We start from the raw sequence: 13,345 nt of genomic DNA, 5'->3' as shown, positions 1-13,345 counted from the left end.
AAGCTTGTGTGAGAGACAGTGACTCTATATGTCTGTCTTCACCTGTTCTCATGAGCTGTGGCTTGAGACTGAAAGAAGTGGATAGCTGACTGACTGTCCAGGACAGCCTCTGAGGTTTGACCCTCTGAATGTCTAATGAGGTGTGGAGCTCTACCAAGATTGAGCAGGGCAGACCCCTGAACCTGTTGGAGAGATCAGATCTCTCTGTTGGCCACTGGGTACACCCCCAGGAGAAGATGGGCCTGCTGTCTGAGGAGAGAGAAACCAGGCCTGACCTTCTTACATGTATAGATCATATTAGAATCAGATTCATACACGAAGTACACAAATACCTAATAACTGGACTTTATTGTGTTAGATTTTATACAAATAAGGTAAAAAACAAACAAAACAAAAAACATCCTCCTGGACACGTGCCCTCCATCATCTGGTAGCTTTACCATTCTCATGGACATCTTTCCTAAAAAAACAGAGAGAAAAACAACCACATCACAAATGACCGTAAAGGCTGAGGGTCAGCTAAGAGGATGAGGTGAGCTGATGACTAACCCATTCTCATCTTTCAGGTGCTGGTAGAGTTCTGCCTTGTTATTGATGGAGTTGAGTCTTCCAGAGAACTCGGGGTGCTTTCTGGAATTGGCCTGAGTGATTCTGCTGGTCCAGAGACTGAGTAAGGAGACTGGGCCTGAAAGAGAGGAACGCTCATTAGAGATCACTCTGGAACATTCAGTGTAGTGTATATGACAAAATAAAAAGACTGGGAAAAGGCTTGACTATGATAAATCTCTCTCTGAACATCTGCATTACATGGAGTGTGACCAGAGAGAGGAAGAGCTAGCCACATCATCGTAGCACCTCTTAGCAGACCCTGGAGAACAGGCTGCATGGCTGTGTGTAAGATTTACCTTTGGATTTCTCTTGGGGCTGCAGGTCCTCTAAAGTGAGCCTGGGCTTTTTATTGAATGGTTCTGGAGAATCTGGAGAGTCCTTAATAACCCCAGACTCGCTTTCATTCTCTTTCTCTCGCTCCATCACTCCTTTCAGTCTGAAGACACAAAAACAGTCATTCAGTGAGCATGCAAATCTTATTCTGAATACCACCATCGTCTTCCATCATTTGTGGACACAAAGCATTTCCAGACACTGTTCTGATGTAAATGTGAGGATCTGAACTCTCACCATTACGACAGAGAGATAAATAACAAACCCTTCAAACCTTTCAGTGTCTGGAGTCCATCCTTTTTCCTCAGAGTCTTTCCCGTTCTTCTCCGTTTTATCCTCTTTGTCCTCCCTCTTCCGTCCCCGTTTTTTCCTCTCTTCCTCCTCCGGGGGTTTGCTTCGGCAGGCACTGATGCACTCCAGAACTTGCTGGTGTCTCTCACTGGTCTCCACGTGTGCTTTAACCAGAGTCTCCAGCTCATTCCACATGATCCGGTACTGCTCATCTCTACAGCACACAGGAAGCTTGTGTTGAGTCCAGAAGTGAGTGAATATAAAACTACAACAAGCTGCATGTAGATGTAGATATCTGCTGGGTGTCATACTCATCATGGTCTCATAATCTACTGGACTGTAAACTGCATGTAATAAAACAAGGAAATAAAAGCTGTTGTGGGGTCATCACCGTTTGGGCCCTTTGCCCCTGGAGCCCACAGTGGAGATGGGTAAGGGATCATTCTTCCTCTCCATATCCACCAAGTTGTAGACGGTCTTCTGACATGTGAGAACGTCGTCCTCAGTCAGAGTGTCCTTCACTATCAGGTTAGCTAAGGGAACCACCTGAGGCAGAGAAACCAGTCACTTACTGGGATATGATCCGGGGTCATTTAGTTACAAAATAAAAGGGATGACCTGAAAGAGAATGACTGAAGGAGTAACAGTGTATGACTCACTGCCTGCATGTTGAAAATAGTGGTTTGTGAAATAATCATGGGCCAGTAACGCGTGTGGCGCTCCAGCTGGGCCTTAGCTCTTTCGATCGGTGCTCTCCCAGCAGCGTCCACCAACACGTGGGGGAACGTAGTGAGGCGATTCTCCCTCATAAACTCCCCAAAGTCCTGCAGAAACAGCAAAGCCAACAACAAGCGTGTTGTAGTCAGAGACGTACTAGTGGCTTTTAGAATTCTCTGCTAAATATCTCTGCTGTATTTTCCTTCCTAATGGACGACTGGTGATGAGGATGAAAGCACAGACGTACGGTAATGCGGTAGTCAGTAACACGACCTCCACAGCCCTCGCTGATGGAAGGAGGATCCTCCAGCGTGGAGCGGGTGCTGTTGAGCATGTGCAGGAAAATCTCCCCTCCGTGGCAGCTCAGCATGTGACTGACCACCTTAGAGCCGGCTTTGCGGGGCTGCTCTAAGAGAACAGAACGGCCTGAAAGGAAGGAGGAGGAAGAAAAGGTTCTCAGTGTGTTTCTCATGGCTCTCCTGTTTAGTGCTAGTAAGGAACTGAGACGTACCGTTTAACAGGAAGTTAGTGAGACACGAGGAGGGTCTACTGTTGACATCCACAGGAGAGATGCGATAAGCTCCTGTGCAGTACTGCAGCTCTGGAACCCAGTACAGTGACAGCAGGGTGATGTACACGTCTGTCTCAGTAGCACAGATAATAAAGGTACAGCAGCTTCCTGCTACACTTACCCACACTGTTGGTACGAGGAGTGCACCATTTCAGAGTAACAGTTTCTCTGATACCGCTCTCCTTACTGCTGCCTCCCGTGTGTAGGTCCCCTGTAGATAAACAGCACATGCTGACTGTGATGGAGTAACATTGATCACACTCACTGTCCACTTTATTAGGAACAGCTGCACGGTGAGTATATACACATTCCGTACAGATGTTTATAGGTGTTACAGAAATGAAAGGTTGCAAAAAATGTGTGAAAATCTGCTGTAGACACATCTGGAGACAAACTGGCAGGTAGTCGTTCAGAAGACCTGTAGGAAATCTTATACGAGGAAGAAGCTATGAGCTCTCACCAGATGGTTCAGTTAGAAGCTCACAATAATCCGTAAATAACTGATCAGTGTGTCCTGTTTGATTCAACAACTCTGGACATCTACTCTTGAGAATCTGCATGTGTTATCATTTGAGATCAAACCCAAATGCCTTCTTGTTCTAATACTTCTGGTACATCACCACCACAAGCCTTTAATAGCCTCCTACTGACCGTGTGTTGAAAGAAACGAGGGCACGTACCATTCTTGAACTCCATATGAGCGTCTCGATGGTGCAGGAGCTCTACATCGTAGTTAGCTGAGGTGTTGGCGTGCTGTTCCTCCTTCATGTTGACAGAAGACACACAGACACAAACAGTCAAGTTTCACAAGAAAGACAGAAAGAAAATGATAGAGAGAGAAAGAAAGGAGAAGACAAGAAAAAGGACAAACTAAAACTCCACACAGCACAAGGAACAAGAGCACTACATTTTATCTGGGGAAAATATCACCTATAAGGTGAGAGTTGAGGTGAGAGTTCAGAAAGAGCTTCCGCTTTCATCCAGCATCTCACTAATCACATGACTAGAAGACTCGCACACACGTTCACCACTGCTATGATTTCAGTGTACTCATTAACCAAAATGTGCCTGGATTTAATCAGAGAATTGATGGTTCTGACCTGTGGCCAATTTCTGTTTCCTTTCTCTAAGCAGGACCACATTCTCATTCCAGTGAGAACCTCAAGTTTCACCTACTAAATTATGACAAGTTATACTCCAACAGTCATCAGGAGACATGGTCCAGTTTGGGGGACATGTCAAATATAATCAATCCATCTGTCCAGTGCTGTGAACCCAATAATTATCCTTGGTCTACATGACCCCATGTCCTTTATGATGTGGAGTTCTGCCAATTAACGTCACGATCGCTCACATGATCCATGACACGTGTAGGACTACTACGTTTCCACTGGGGAAATTTTCAGGATGGAATAGAGCTTCAAGGAAGAATGTGAGGCAGTATTAGAGAATAACCTCAGACTCTTCCTGTTTAGTAATGACTATCTGAGTTTTATATAGGTAGGAGTTGTATGACTGAGGGAGGCATGCATCCTGGGGTTCTGACATTAGCTCTGGAAGCTGGAGAGTACTGACCTGCACACAGACATTTAATGTAGGCTAGTAAAACAAACAAAAAATACACCATGAAAAACAGCAGTCAGGACACAGCTGAAAAAACAGACATATGAATACAGTCAGTGTTTCAGGTTTTAGAACAAAAATGTTATTAGAGAATAGTCGGGTTAGGAGCCAGCTCAGTCTTCAGGCCACTTCCTGAAAGCTGTGACCAGACCCCGAGGCTTGACCACTGATGTGTCTAATCCACAGATTTGCCTAGATTTACTTTCCTACTAATGTAGATGGTGGAGTCTCCCACTGTTCTTGATGTAGTTTGAGCTCAGAAATTATTGAGACCCCTTCAGTTTCTGCATGCTTTACTGTGCAACAACTCACAATGACAAAGGCATGTATTTCGAAATATTTACAATTTTTTTAATTAACAATTTCTTCCTGTCAGAACCTCTAGAGCACAATCAGACTGGCTGAGGAGAGTCTCTGAACCTCCATCTTCAAGTTTTAACTAAAACACTCAAGAACATTCAGTCTTGTCCTGAGGCCACTCCAGGGTCATCCTGGCTCCAGATTTCTGGTGAACATCAAGCCAGGTGTTCTTCATGTCACTGCATTCATTCTTCACTCTGAGCATTCTCTCTGTCCCTGATGCTGCCACCACCATGCTTCACCACAGGGATGGTATTAGCCAGTTGATGAGTGGTGCCTGCTACTATCGCCAGGTGTATTGTTGGGATATCTGCTCAAACATTACTCTCTCATCAGACCAGATCATCATTGCCCTTATGCTCCTTTAAGTGTTGGCCTTTCACTCAGGATTGCCTTCCATCCAGCCACTCTATCTGGATGGAGTGTTTCTGAGATTCTTGTCCCTCTCACAAGTCCTTTCTAGTCCAGTGTAGTGGTGCTTCCAAACATCAACATTTTTAACACTCATGGAGGTTCGAGCTCCTGTGAACATGCTAACCTTTAGAAATTCTTTTATATCCTTGCCCTGATCTAGATCTAACACAACTAAGAGTTACTCAGACTTCCTTGCTGAGTTTTTCTTCTGACCTGCAAACAGTATTCACCTGAGCTCATTGAGGAGTGACTTGGAGAAGAGAGTCTGTTTACTTATCTACAGACATTATTCCACTTTATGATTTTTTTAATCCATTTGTAAACATTTCTAGAAACCCTTTTACTTGTCATAATGAGTTATTGGCTAAAAACCTTGTACTTTATTGTACTGTATTTTAAAATGGAAAGAGTGAAGTGGTCTGTAATGGAACTTCTAGCTTGGTTCACATCTCAGAATAGCCTCAGTGCTCTCCTCTAGCTTTAAAGGTTTCGGCTTGTAGTTAGCTTTTGGCTTGTTTTTATCTAGTAGACACATTTCCTGGATTAGACTGAATAAATGAGAGCAGTGGGATGGACACTGTCCTGCCCTAACTGCTTCAGTTACCTTTAATGACCACAAATGGACAGCCAGCAGTTGGTCTAAAGTGGCACCTACCTGAACCACACACTGGATATATAGTTATTAATATTAACCTTTAATTCAACACTGGGAAAGAACTGGAAAATCCATTGTTTCATGGCCCTGAGTCACCTTAATTAAAATGATCACTAGAATTATCTAAAGTGTAAAGCTAAATGTTCCAAACTTTAATTATTTTGAATTTGTGATTAAGAGAACAAACGGCTTGTACACGATTTTAACCATGACTACACAAGATGGCCGCCATGTGAGTGGTGTGGTCATGCAGACCGTGACTTGTGCACATCCTCAGAACTGAATAACTTTAAGCTGTGTGTCTGTGTGGTGTGACACAGAGTGTAAACAATACACCACAGTGTGCTACTGTTTCTGCGACTTGTTCAGCAAGCTAGTGGACCTTTCAGATTAGTAACAGCTTTTAAATGTAAGATCTGGTTTCCAATTTGAGCTGCAGCTCATGACAACAATCAGGATAACAGCTGTAACGGAGCTCGTCCCTCAGTTTAATACATCTGTGTGCGAAATGGCTGAAGAGATTACAGTTGGACTTGCTGCTGCTGCTTCTGCACACGTTCCACATGATTCACAGAGAAAAAGAAATCAGTTATCATGGTCAGTTAGAGTTCACACGGAGACTCGGATCACATGGCAGACATTAGGATAAAATGGAGAGCTAGTCCAGTGCCTCTCAGCGCTCTCAGTTTATAAACCCAGTTACTAGACTAGAGCATTGCTGATGGGTGAATGTAGCTCAGCTAGGAGTTGAAGATCTTACCTTCATGGGGATGTTAGTGATTGTGGTTGATGCCAAGTCAAAGTGCTGCTGCACCAGCACGTTCAGTTTGGAGGCTAGGTGCCTCCCCGCGCGGACACTGTGCACCTCACTGCTTAGCACAGATGTCATCTAATAAACATTACAGTTCAACAATGAGGACAGTTTCAATCTGGGAACTTGAATGAAATGAAGCTTAGGGAAACTTATCGGATTACGTTATCGCACGAAGATCTGAAGTAGATACTAGTTTGACTCTCTGGGAAAAACTGACCTTAACAGGACCACTAACCTCTTTCTTCTGTCGGTCTGATACTAAGGTGTCATCTCCTTGAGGGTATATATGGACCAGAACCAGCTCACACTGCTGAATGGGCATAAGTCTGCATGAAAGACGTGGTACAGTGTGACGGCGGAGAACTTCTAACGTTTTAAACACCAGAATGAGGAGTCACGTAAAGGAAAGCCGTGTTAAACACAGCATACACACCTGTCCGAGCCAGCGGCTAGCTTGTTCTGTTCCTGAATAGTTTCCAGCACGCAGTCCTCCAGCATCCGTACGTGTGTGTCACTGAGAAGAACACAGTGCATGTACAGTACATGAGGATGAGGAAACCAGTTCCTAATAATGTGGACGGTAAGAGTCGAGACACTGGACTGGATCTCTGGTTTACCTCTTTGCGTTAGTGAGACAGATGATACGCCCCCTGTTGGACACTCTATGAGCCACGTCCACCAGAGCCGTCCTGGCCTCGTGCTGGTACTCTGTGATCTTACAGAGAGACTCCACTGCTGCCACCAGGCCATGTAAAATACTGCAGCATTCTGGGTCCTCGTGTGGGTTCGGAGGTCCTACAGCCGCCAGGGCAGACATTAACTACAGACACACAACAGACAGCTTTATGAGATCATGAAAACATGGTGGACAAAGCGTGAGCGGGAGTGAGCTAAGACCTGGGAGTTACCTCTTGAACACTCTGGTCTTCTTCTCTCCATGTATTTAAAATGTGACATTCTGAATCACTGACCATGTAGTTTATCTGTTCAAAAAGAAACACACACACACACACACACAGCTGTAACACAGAGCTGCTCACACCATGCTGAAGCACATCCTGAACTGGTCATCTCACCAGTTTTTTAGCAGGGTAGATGTCGTAGAGAATACGGCAGTACTCCATGGAGCACTCCACTGCACATGTCCAGAGGGATTTGTAGACAGGAGCCAGAGGGATCATGGCCTGCGCTCGGCTTTTGGTCAGCATGTCACACTCGATCTGCTGCCTGCTGGACTCGGACATGTAGGGGCAGTGGTCCACCACAAACACCGTCTTGTGAGAGACCGAGAACATCTTCATCCTGCTGGGATCCCAGGACGGTGACCTGGACACACCAGCATGCAGGGTCAGAGCACAGCTTTACTGGATTACTAACATGGCTTAAAGCTCTGAGACGTGATCCTGAGCTTCTACATGTTCTCAACCTCTCAGTGTGGGTCTCCTACCATCTCCAGAACACACACCGGGAGGTGGACATGCACTGGGAGATGTGGAGGGTGAATTCCTGACCTCCTGATGAAGCACCACCAGGATAAATGGACAGAAAATGAATGAAGTGAATCACTGAAGTAAAATATCAACAGCAAGTTTCATAAACTGCTTTATTAAAACAATATGAAGGCCAGTAAGAGTCATTCATTTAAGATTCATTTTTTTTATTTGTACTTTAATCCCTAAATGTTGAATTAATTCTCATGTATCTACCATGTGAGGTGAGGAACTCTCTCGAAGCTGCGCGCGCGCACGGTTAGCCTACAGCTAGCTTCTCGCTGGATCATCACAACGCTGTAGTATTTTCTGCTGCTGGTTTCGTGTTTAACCCTTTACAGTTCTGCTGTTAAAGTGTGGATGTGTTGTAAATACCTCCCGCCTGACCTGTGCGATGTACAGCTCCCCGTGGAAAGCCACAAAGCCCCGGGCTAGTGTCGGGGCCGGCTAGCCATGAGCCCTGAGAGGAGCGGAGCGCGGTCACAGACACTGCCCTGACCCCACACGATACTGCTCCGTGCAATACAACTGACCACGCTTCTAATAGGAACACAAAACATCTATAATTAAATCGAACTGTTTGGGGAAACTTCGACACTATTATTTAGACGAGATTGTTTGCAGATATTTGGGCGCACATTCAAAACATTCCGTGTAAACACAAGAAGACTGCAAATGGTTCCGGGCTTCTGTCTGAGTTCACGACACAAAAACTGTTTAAACATGGCTCTGTGTGAGCAAAAGTACTCAAAAACATGACCGAGTGCGTGTTAAACTTCTTACTGTAGAGTTATTCCCCTCTCTCTCTGTTGTTATAACCAGGAACATTGTTATTGTCCGGCTGGAACAGGGGTTTGGACTCTTAATTCCGCTAAAGGGGGGGGGGCTTCTGAGCATATCGTGCTTATATGTACTCATATTTATACAGTTTAGTCCAAAACTCCGAGTGCTTTGTGTTGTTTTCTAATTTAATGAGACATTTTATTGTACATTTTACTGTACAGTGAGGTTCTACGTTAGACACTACACAGGACGATGTTCCTCGTGTCCACTAGAGGCCACTAGCGTGCACCAGAGCGCTCACTTCCGCAGCCAGCACGCGCAGCAGGTCGATGACGTCACCAAAGCGCGCACTTGGAGGAGGACCGCAGGGCATTTGGGACAGAGCCGGTGTTTCACGTGTGTTTTAGAATTTTTACTTTAAAAGCACGTGTTTGTGCAGTAACACGAGAAAACATCATCAGATATAACTCGCCTCCTCGAGCGCTTTATGGTATTTTAATCAACAACAAAAGCTCGTGCACTGTAGACTCATTTGTCCATTTTTTACTTGTATAAATACCCGTCACGTGCTTCCTGGGGATGCTCCAGGATGGATGGAGGGACACCATCACCGTGCTGCAGATCTGCTCATGAAGGCTTTCAGGGAAGCATCAAGAACTCACCCCAGGACTTTGTAGTGACCGAGATAGATGTTCATGGTCAACTCGTCAACAGTCCAGAAACTCTGGAGGAACCTGTGAAGGTCAGGAATGATGCTGAGATCAGAGAGCTTCCTCACAAAGACAAGATCAGAGCAGACCTGACTGAGGAAACACCTCCCAGTGATGATGTGGGCTTGAATGATGGTGAAGCTTTGAGCCAGGACTCATTTGACCTGAGCTTAATTCTGAGCTGTTCTGTCATGAAGAACTTGGAAGAGTTTGCCAGCATGGTCCAGGGTTGTGGTGAGGTGCAGGAGAACTCGGAGATGTCCCTCGGAACCTTTCCGGATAAACCCCAGCGAGCCATCGTGCACAGTGCAGTGAAGTACAATTACCCTTTCCTCATGACGGTCACCAACCGTGAGGAGATCCTGGTCAGAGAGGACCCAGACTTCAGAGAACTCTCAGGTTTAGTATCCGTGGAGGAAGCAGAGGATTTCTTCAGGTTTAAAGATGCTAAAGTTCCTGGCTCCACGTTCAGCTTCCTGCCCGATGACGTGAAGGAGCACCGAACGTCCGTTCACCATCTTATCAGCAGAAGGTTCGGAAAGCTGATGGAGACGAAGAGCTTCGTGACTCAGGGAGGAACCGCTATCACGGTGAGGCTGAGAGAGCGAGGGAGACCGGTCAGGAAGAGGACAGCAGCAGATCGGGAGGAGAAGGATATCTACACGGGTGAGGAGAACAGGAAGGAGTCACAGCTCCTGAGCGTCAGATCTCAATGGTTTTCAAGCCTTTAACCATGTCTGTCTTTCTCACCAGGTTTCACCCTCAGAAAAGAAAACCTGGAGACTTTAGAGGCCATCAGCTACATGGCAGCAGTTCTTGGAGTTCTACCATCTGATTTCTCCTACGCTGGCATCAAAGACAAGCGAGCCATCACCTACCAGTCCATGGTGGTGAAGAAGATTTCTCCAGAGCGGTAATGGACAGAATGGTTTATCTCTTGTTTAGCTGATTCGCTTCCGTTTACCTGATCAGTCACTATTTATTTACGTTTCTGACAGGTTGCTGGAGAAGACCTACATGTTTGAGAAGAAAGGAATACAAGTGTCTAAAGTCCGCTCGGTGTCCGAACCCCTCCGTCTCGGGAGGCTAGCAGGCAACCGTTTTGACCTGGTCATCTGGGACCTGAAGCCCCACAGGTGTACTTCAGAGGATCTAGAAAGTCTTGTGAAGGAGGCTGTGGAGAACGTAAAGGTGAACCTGATCATTCTGATCCCATCAAGCTGTAAGAAAGAGTGTTTTATTTTCAGAGTTTTTAAATATTATATATCTTGCAGACTCGGGGCTTTGTGAATTCTTATGGACCACAGAGGTTTGGGAGTGGCCAGAAGGTTCAGGCTGACCAGGTGGGACTCACACTCCTGAAGGAGGACATGGTAATGATTATTCAGTGTTAACACCTGTGTTAATGAAATGGGATCTCTGGGGTACAACTACTACACATAACCTGCTGGTGACCTTGTCTGTGTCCACTTCAGAATACAGCTCTCAGGATGTTCCTGAGTCCAGAGGAAGGAGATGACCTGGAAAATAAAGCCAAGCAACACTTCCATCAGACAGGTAATGACACGCTGGAACTCGTGTGGTTTGTTTACATGAGCAATCCAGTTGGTGGTTTATGAGGAACTGTGAACTGTGAACTTCTTCAGGGAACGCCAAAGAGAGCCTGGCTCTGATGCCCCCACACAAGGCCAGAGAGAGGCTGATGCTGCGAGCCCTGCACCGCTACGGCGGAGGCCCCGAAGGCAGCGGTCAGGCCTGGCTCAGCCTGCCACACGGGATGAGGGTCTTTTACCTCCACGCCTACTGCAGTCGTGTGTGGAATGAAGCGGCAGCCTTCAGGCTGCGGACTCTCGAACCCAGGCCTGTACAGGGGGACCTGGTGGTACGTGCAGCACAGGAAGAGACCCAGGTGTCACAGGTGAGAGAAGTTTAACCCGGGGAAAGGAAACTGAGGTGTGGATTTATCTTGGTGGATCATATTATGACCTCATTTCCTCCTCACTGCTTCAGGTCCATGTTGTTACAGCTGCAGAAGAGCAGGAGTGCGTCTTCTTACTAGATCAGGTACTGCTCTCTGTCATCATTTATTGACACAAAAGCAGGAAGTGTGTGATGGATCTGAGAGAGGTCCTGCTCTGTGGTCATATAGTTGTCCTGTGTGTGGTCCAGGTGGTTCTCCCGATGCCAGGCAACAGCGTGAAGTACCCGGAGAACGCGCTGGGCTCCTGGTATAAGGAAAGGCTGGAACAGGACGGTCTCAGCTCGTGTAGATTCAGAATCCCCTCGCTGAAGCTCAACGTCCCGGGCTGCTATCGCCCCCTACTGTCTTACCCCCATAATGTCTCCTACAGCCTGCACACTGAGGTGGACATGCCGGACACTGGGCCCTGTAGAACCAGCCTGGAGCTCTCCTTTAACCTGAACGCATCCTGTTATGCAACTGTCTGTCTCCGAGAAATCATGAAGTGTGACCTGTAGGAGTTCCAGATCAGGAGCATCAGGACGGGTCTAAACACCACACTGGACTGGACTTGGTCAGTGGTTTACTTGTATTTGTGAGAATAATATAGAGTTTGAGGGAGATGATAATCAATAAAAGAACTTTACTTAATGGACTGTGATGAAATGATGACCATTACAGAAAGTGTTACAGCTCCATTTATTCTGTAAATAAATAAGCAGTGTACAGAGACATTGTGTATATAAAAGTCTAAATGAAGAGGAATTCTAAACCCAGCTGAAACACATGGATCTGATGATCAAAATCTGTCTTTAATATCCTGCTCCACAAAAAAAACCTGAACAAGAATCAAACTAAACTCCATTAACAATGAGGTGAGGTTACCATGGTAACAGAGTGTGTCTAACATGATGATTTACAGAAGCTCCCACCCTTCCCACCACTCAGAAATAAAATAATCATACACTGAGAGACAGAGTTTGTAGTGATGGACACCGGACAGCGTTATTCCGGCTAATCCCTGACCGCTCATCTTTCTACCAAGCTGCTGGTGGCCTTCTGCAGCAACTGGAGCATGATGGGATACACCGGGGCAAAATTCCTCCCCTGTCTGGCTTTGACAGACTGCACGTAGGCCTCCAAAGCGCCCCTGAGGAGAAGGACAGAGATGGTCATGAGCTTAAAAAGGAAATTCTCCATGACTAATGTGGAAAGCTTTCTCTGTAATTCATTACAATCCAGAAAAGCAGCAAAATAAATAAAACACTATGCAGAAACTCTGGCCAGCTGTTGTCCTTCTCTAGACCCTCTGGACTGGGCTTTACCTGATCAGAATAAGGCGATCTTTCTCAGACTGGTGGTCATCAAGCCACTGAGAGTACCTCGCTACAGACCACTCGGCTCTCTGTGGTGGTTTCAGAAAAGACCATCGTGAACATGAGGTAGGGCTCGAAGGGTGAGTTTCAATATCTTTCATGAAGTAGCTCCGAATCCACGGAGGTGTGTGTGTGTACCTGGTGAGGAGATTTGAGTTCTGCTGGAGCGCGGGAGAATAGGAAGTGCAGTATGGTACTGTAGGGGATCAGGTCACCCACGGCCTGACTGCTGGATATGTGCTCACTAGTCTGAAAGAGAAGAGGCCTGCAACACACACTGCTGGGGTTAATGAACGATCAATACATGATCAATTCTATTCTTTCTGGTTCAGAATAAGACTATGAGCAGTTTAAGAGGTTCATATGAACACTTTAAACAAGCTAAAATACAGATCGACAGATAAAATTTCATTTCCATGCTTTTCTTTAACTCATACCACATGAGTCATGTGTACAAAAGACTTTCTGTCTTACAAATCTTTGTTTCCAAGCCTTCTTGGAATATTACTGTAAGATACCACTGTTTGTCATTAAATAGAAAAGTCTCCAAAGTCTCTCTTCTTGACGGCTGCACCAGATGACATTACTCACAAATAACAAACACCTTTTCATAAATAATGTGGGTACATACACCAATCA

The 13,345-nt window shown here is 45.8% G+C and overlaps 3 protein-coding genes across 9 annotated transcripts in view; 1 reads left to right on the top strand and 2 right to left on the bottom strand.

The window, feature by feature from the left end:
* Positions 1-329: 329 nt before the first annotated feature.
* On the bottom strand, positions 330-8,517 carry ints13 (integrator complex subunit 13). Of its 4 annotated transcripts, none has more exons than XM_058416885.1 (17): positions 8,253-8,517; positions 7,464-7,713; positions 7,296-7,370; positions 7,005-7,207; positions 6,821-6,901; positions 6,623-6,713; positions 6,335-6,462; positions 3,202-3,287; positions 2,643-2,732; positions 2,462-2,551; positions 2,198-2,376; positions 1,893-2,057; positions 1,625-1,779; positions 1,217-1,447; positions 906-1,045; positions 550-685; positions 330-460 (listed from the first exon to the last, which is right to left on the bottom strand). In XM_058416885.1, exons 2-17 carry the CDS (start codon positions 7,686-7,688, stop codon positions 424-426), a joined length of 2,112 nt encoding a protein of 703 aa, XP_058272868.1. In that variant the 5' UTR covers positions 7,689-7,713; positions 8,253-8,517; the 3' UTR covers positions 330-423. The 4 variants fall into 4 exon arrangements, with proteins under 4 accessions (XP_058272868.1, XP_058272869.1, XP_058272866.1 ...); XM_058416886.1 differs by having other exon boundaries at positions 8,265-8,516; XM_058416883.1 differs by lacking the exon at positions 8,253-8,517 and adding an exon at positions 8,094-8,238.
* A 174-nt stretch (positions 8,518-8,691) lies between these two features.
* Positions 8,692-11,868, top strand: pus7l (pseudouridine synthase 7 like). Of its 2 annotated transcripts, none has more exons than XM_058416889.1 (8): positions 8,692-10,036; positions 10,124-10,283; positions 10,369-10,561; positions 10,645-10,713; positions 10,846-10,927; positions 11,017-11,288; positions 11,381-11,434; positions 11,540-11,868. In XM_058416889.1, exons 1-8 carry the CDS (start codon positions 9,250-9,252, stop codon positions 11,846-11,848), a joined length of 1,926 nt encoding a protein of 641 aa, XP_058272872.1. In that variant the 5' UTR covers positions 8,692-9,249; the 3' UTR covers positions 11,849-11,868. The 2 variants fall into 2 exon arrangements, with proteins under 2 accessions (XP_058272872.1, XP_058272871.1); XM_058416888.1 differs by having other exon boundaries at positions 10,645-10,743.
* Positions 11,869-12,010: 142 nt separating this feature from the next.
* Positions 12,011-13,345, bottom strand: part of cog5 (component of oligomeric golgi complex 5) — an 11,478-nt gene continuing 10,143 nt past the window's right edge. For 2 of the 3 annotated variants that reach the window (XM_058416880.1, XM_058416881.1), the window contains exons 21-23: positions 12,845-12,971; positions 12,656-12,735; positions 12,011-12,480 (exon numbers count right to left, since the gene is read on the bottom strand). In XM_058416880.1, the coding sequence (XP_058272863.1) occupies positions 12,360-12,480; positions 12,656-12,735; positions 12,845-12,971 (328 nt within the window). In that variant the 3' untranslated portion in view covers positions 12,011-12,359. Of the gene's footprint in view, positions 12,481-12,651; positions 12,736-12,844; positions 12,972-13,345 lie in introns of those variants that run through there. The other variant, XM_058416882.1, reaches the window with a different exon arrangement.

This window comes from Hemibagrus wyckioides, linkage group LG19, assembly GCF_019097595.1.
Source record: "Hemibagrus wyckioides isolate EC202008001 linkage group LG19, SWU_Hwy_1.0, whole genome shotgun sequence".
NCBI lineage: Eukaryota > Metazoa > Chordata > Actinopteri > Siluriformes > Bagridae > Hemibagrus > Hemibagrus wyckioides.
Note: the sequence above shows the minus strand (reverse complement) of the source record. Positions and strands in the feature narration are given on the sequence as shown.

Bases quoted from the DNA above. Each gene is read 5' to 3' on its own strand.
- ints13 (XM_058416883.1), bottom strand. From the start codon at position 8,167: ATGATCCAGCGAGAAGCTAGCTGTAGGCTAACCGTGCGCGCGCGCAGC. The intron at 7,208-7,295 runs GTAACTCCCAGG...GTGTGTCTGTAG, and splicing joins AAGACCAGAGTGTTCAAGAG to TTAATGTCTGCCCTGGCGGC. The intron at 686-905 runs GTAAATCTTACA...CCTCTCTTTCAG, and splicing joins GCCCCAAGAGAAATCCAAAG to GCCCAGTCTCCTTACTCAGT.
- pus7l (XM_058416888.1), top strand. From the start codon at position 9,250: ATGGATGGAGGGACACCATCACCGTGCTGCAGATCTGCTCATGAAGGC. The intron at 10,284-10,368 runs GTAATGGACAGA...CGTTTCTGACAG, and splicing joins AAGAAGATTTCTCCAGAGCG to GTTGCTGGAGAAGACCTACA. The intron at 11,289-11,380 runs GTGAGAGAAGTT...TCACTGCTTCAG, and splicing joins AAGAGACCCAGGTGTCACAG to GTCCATGTTGTTACAGCTGC.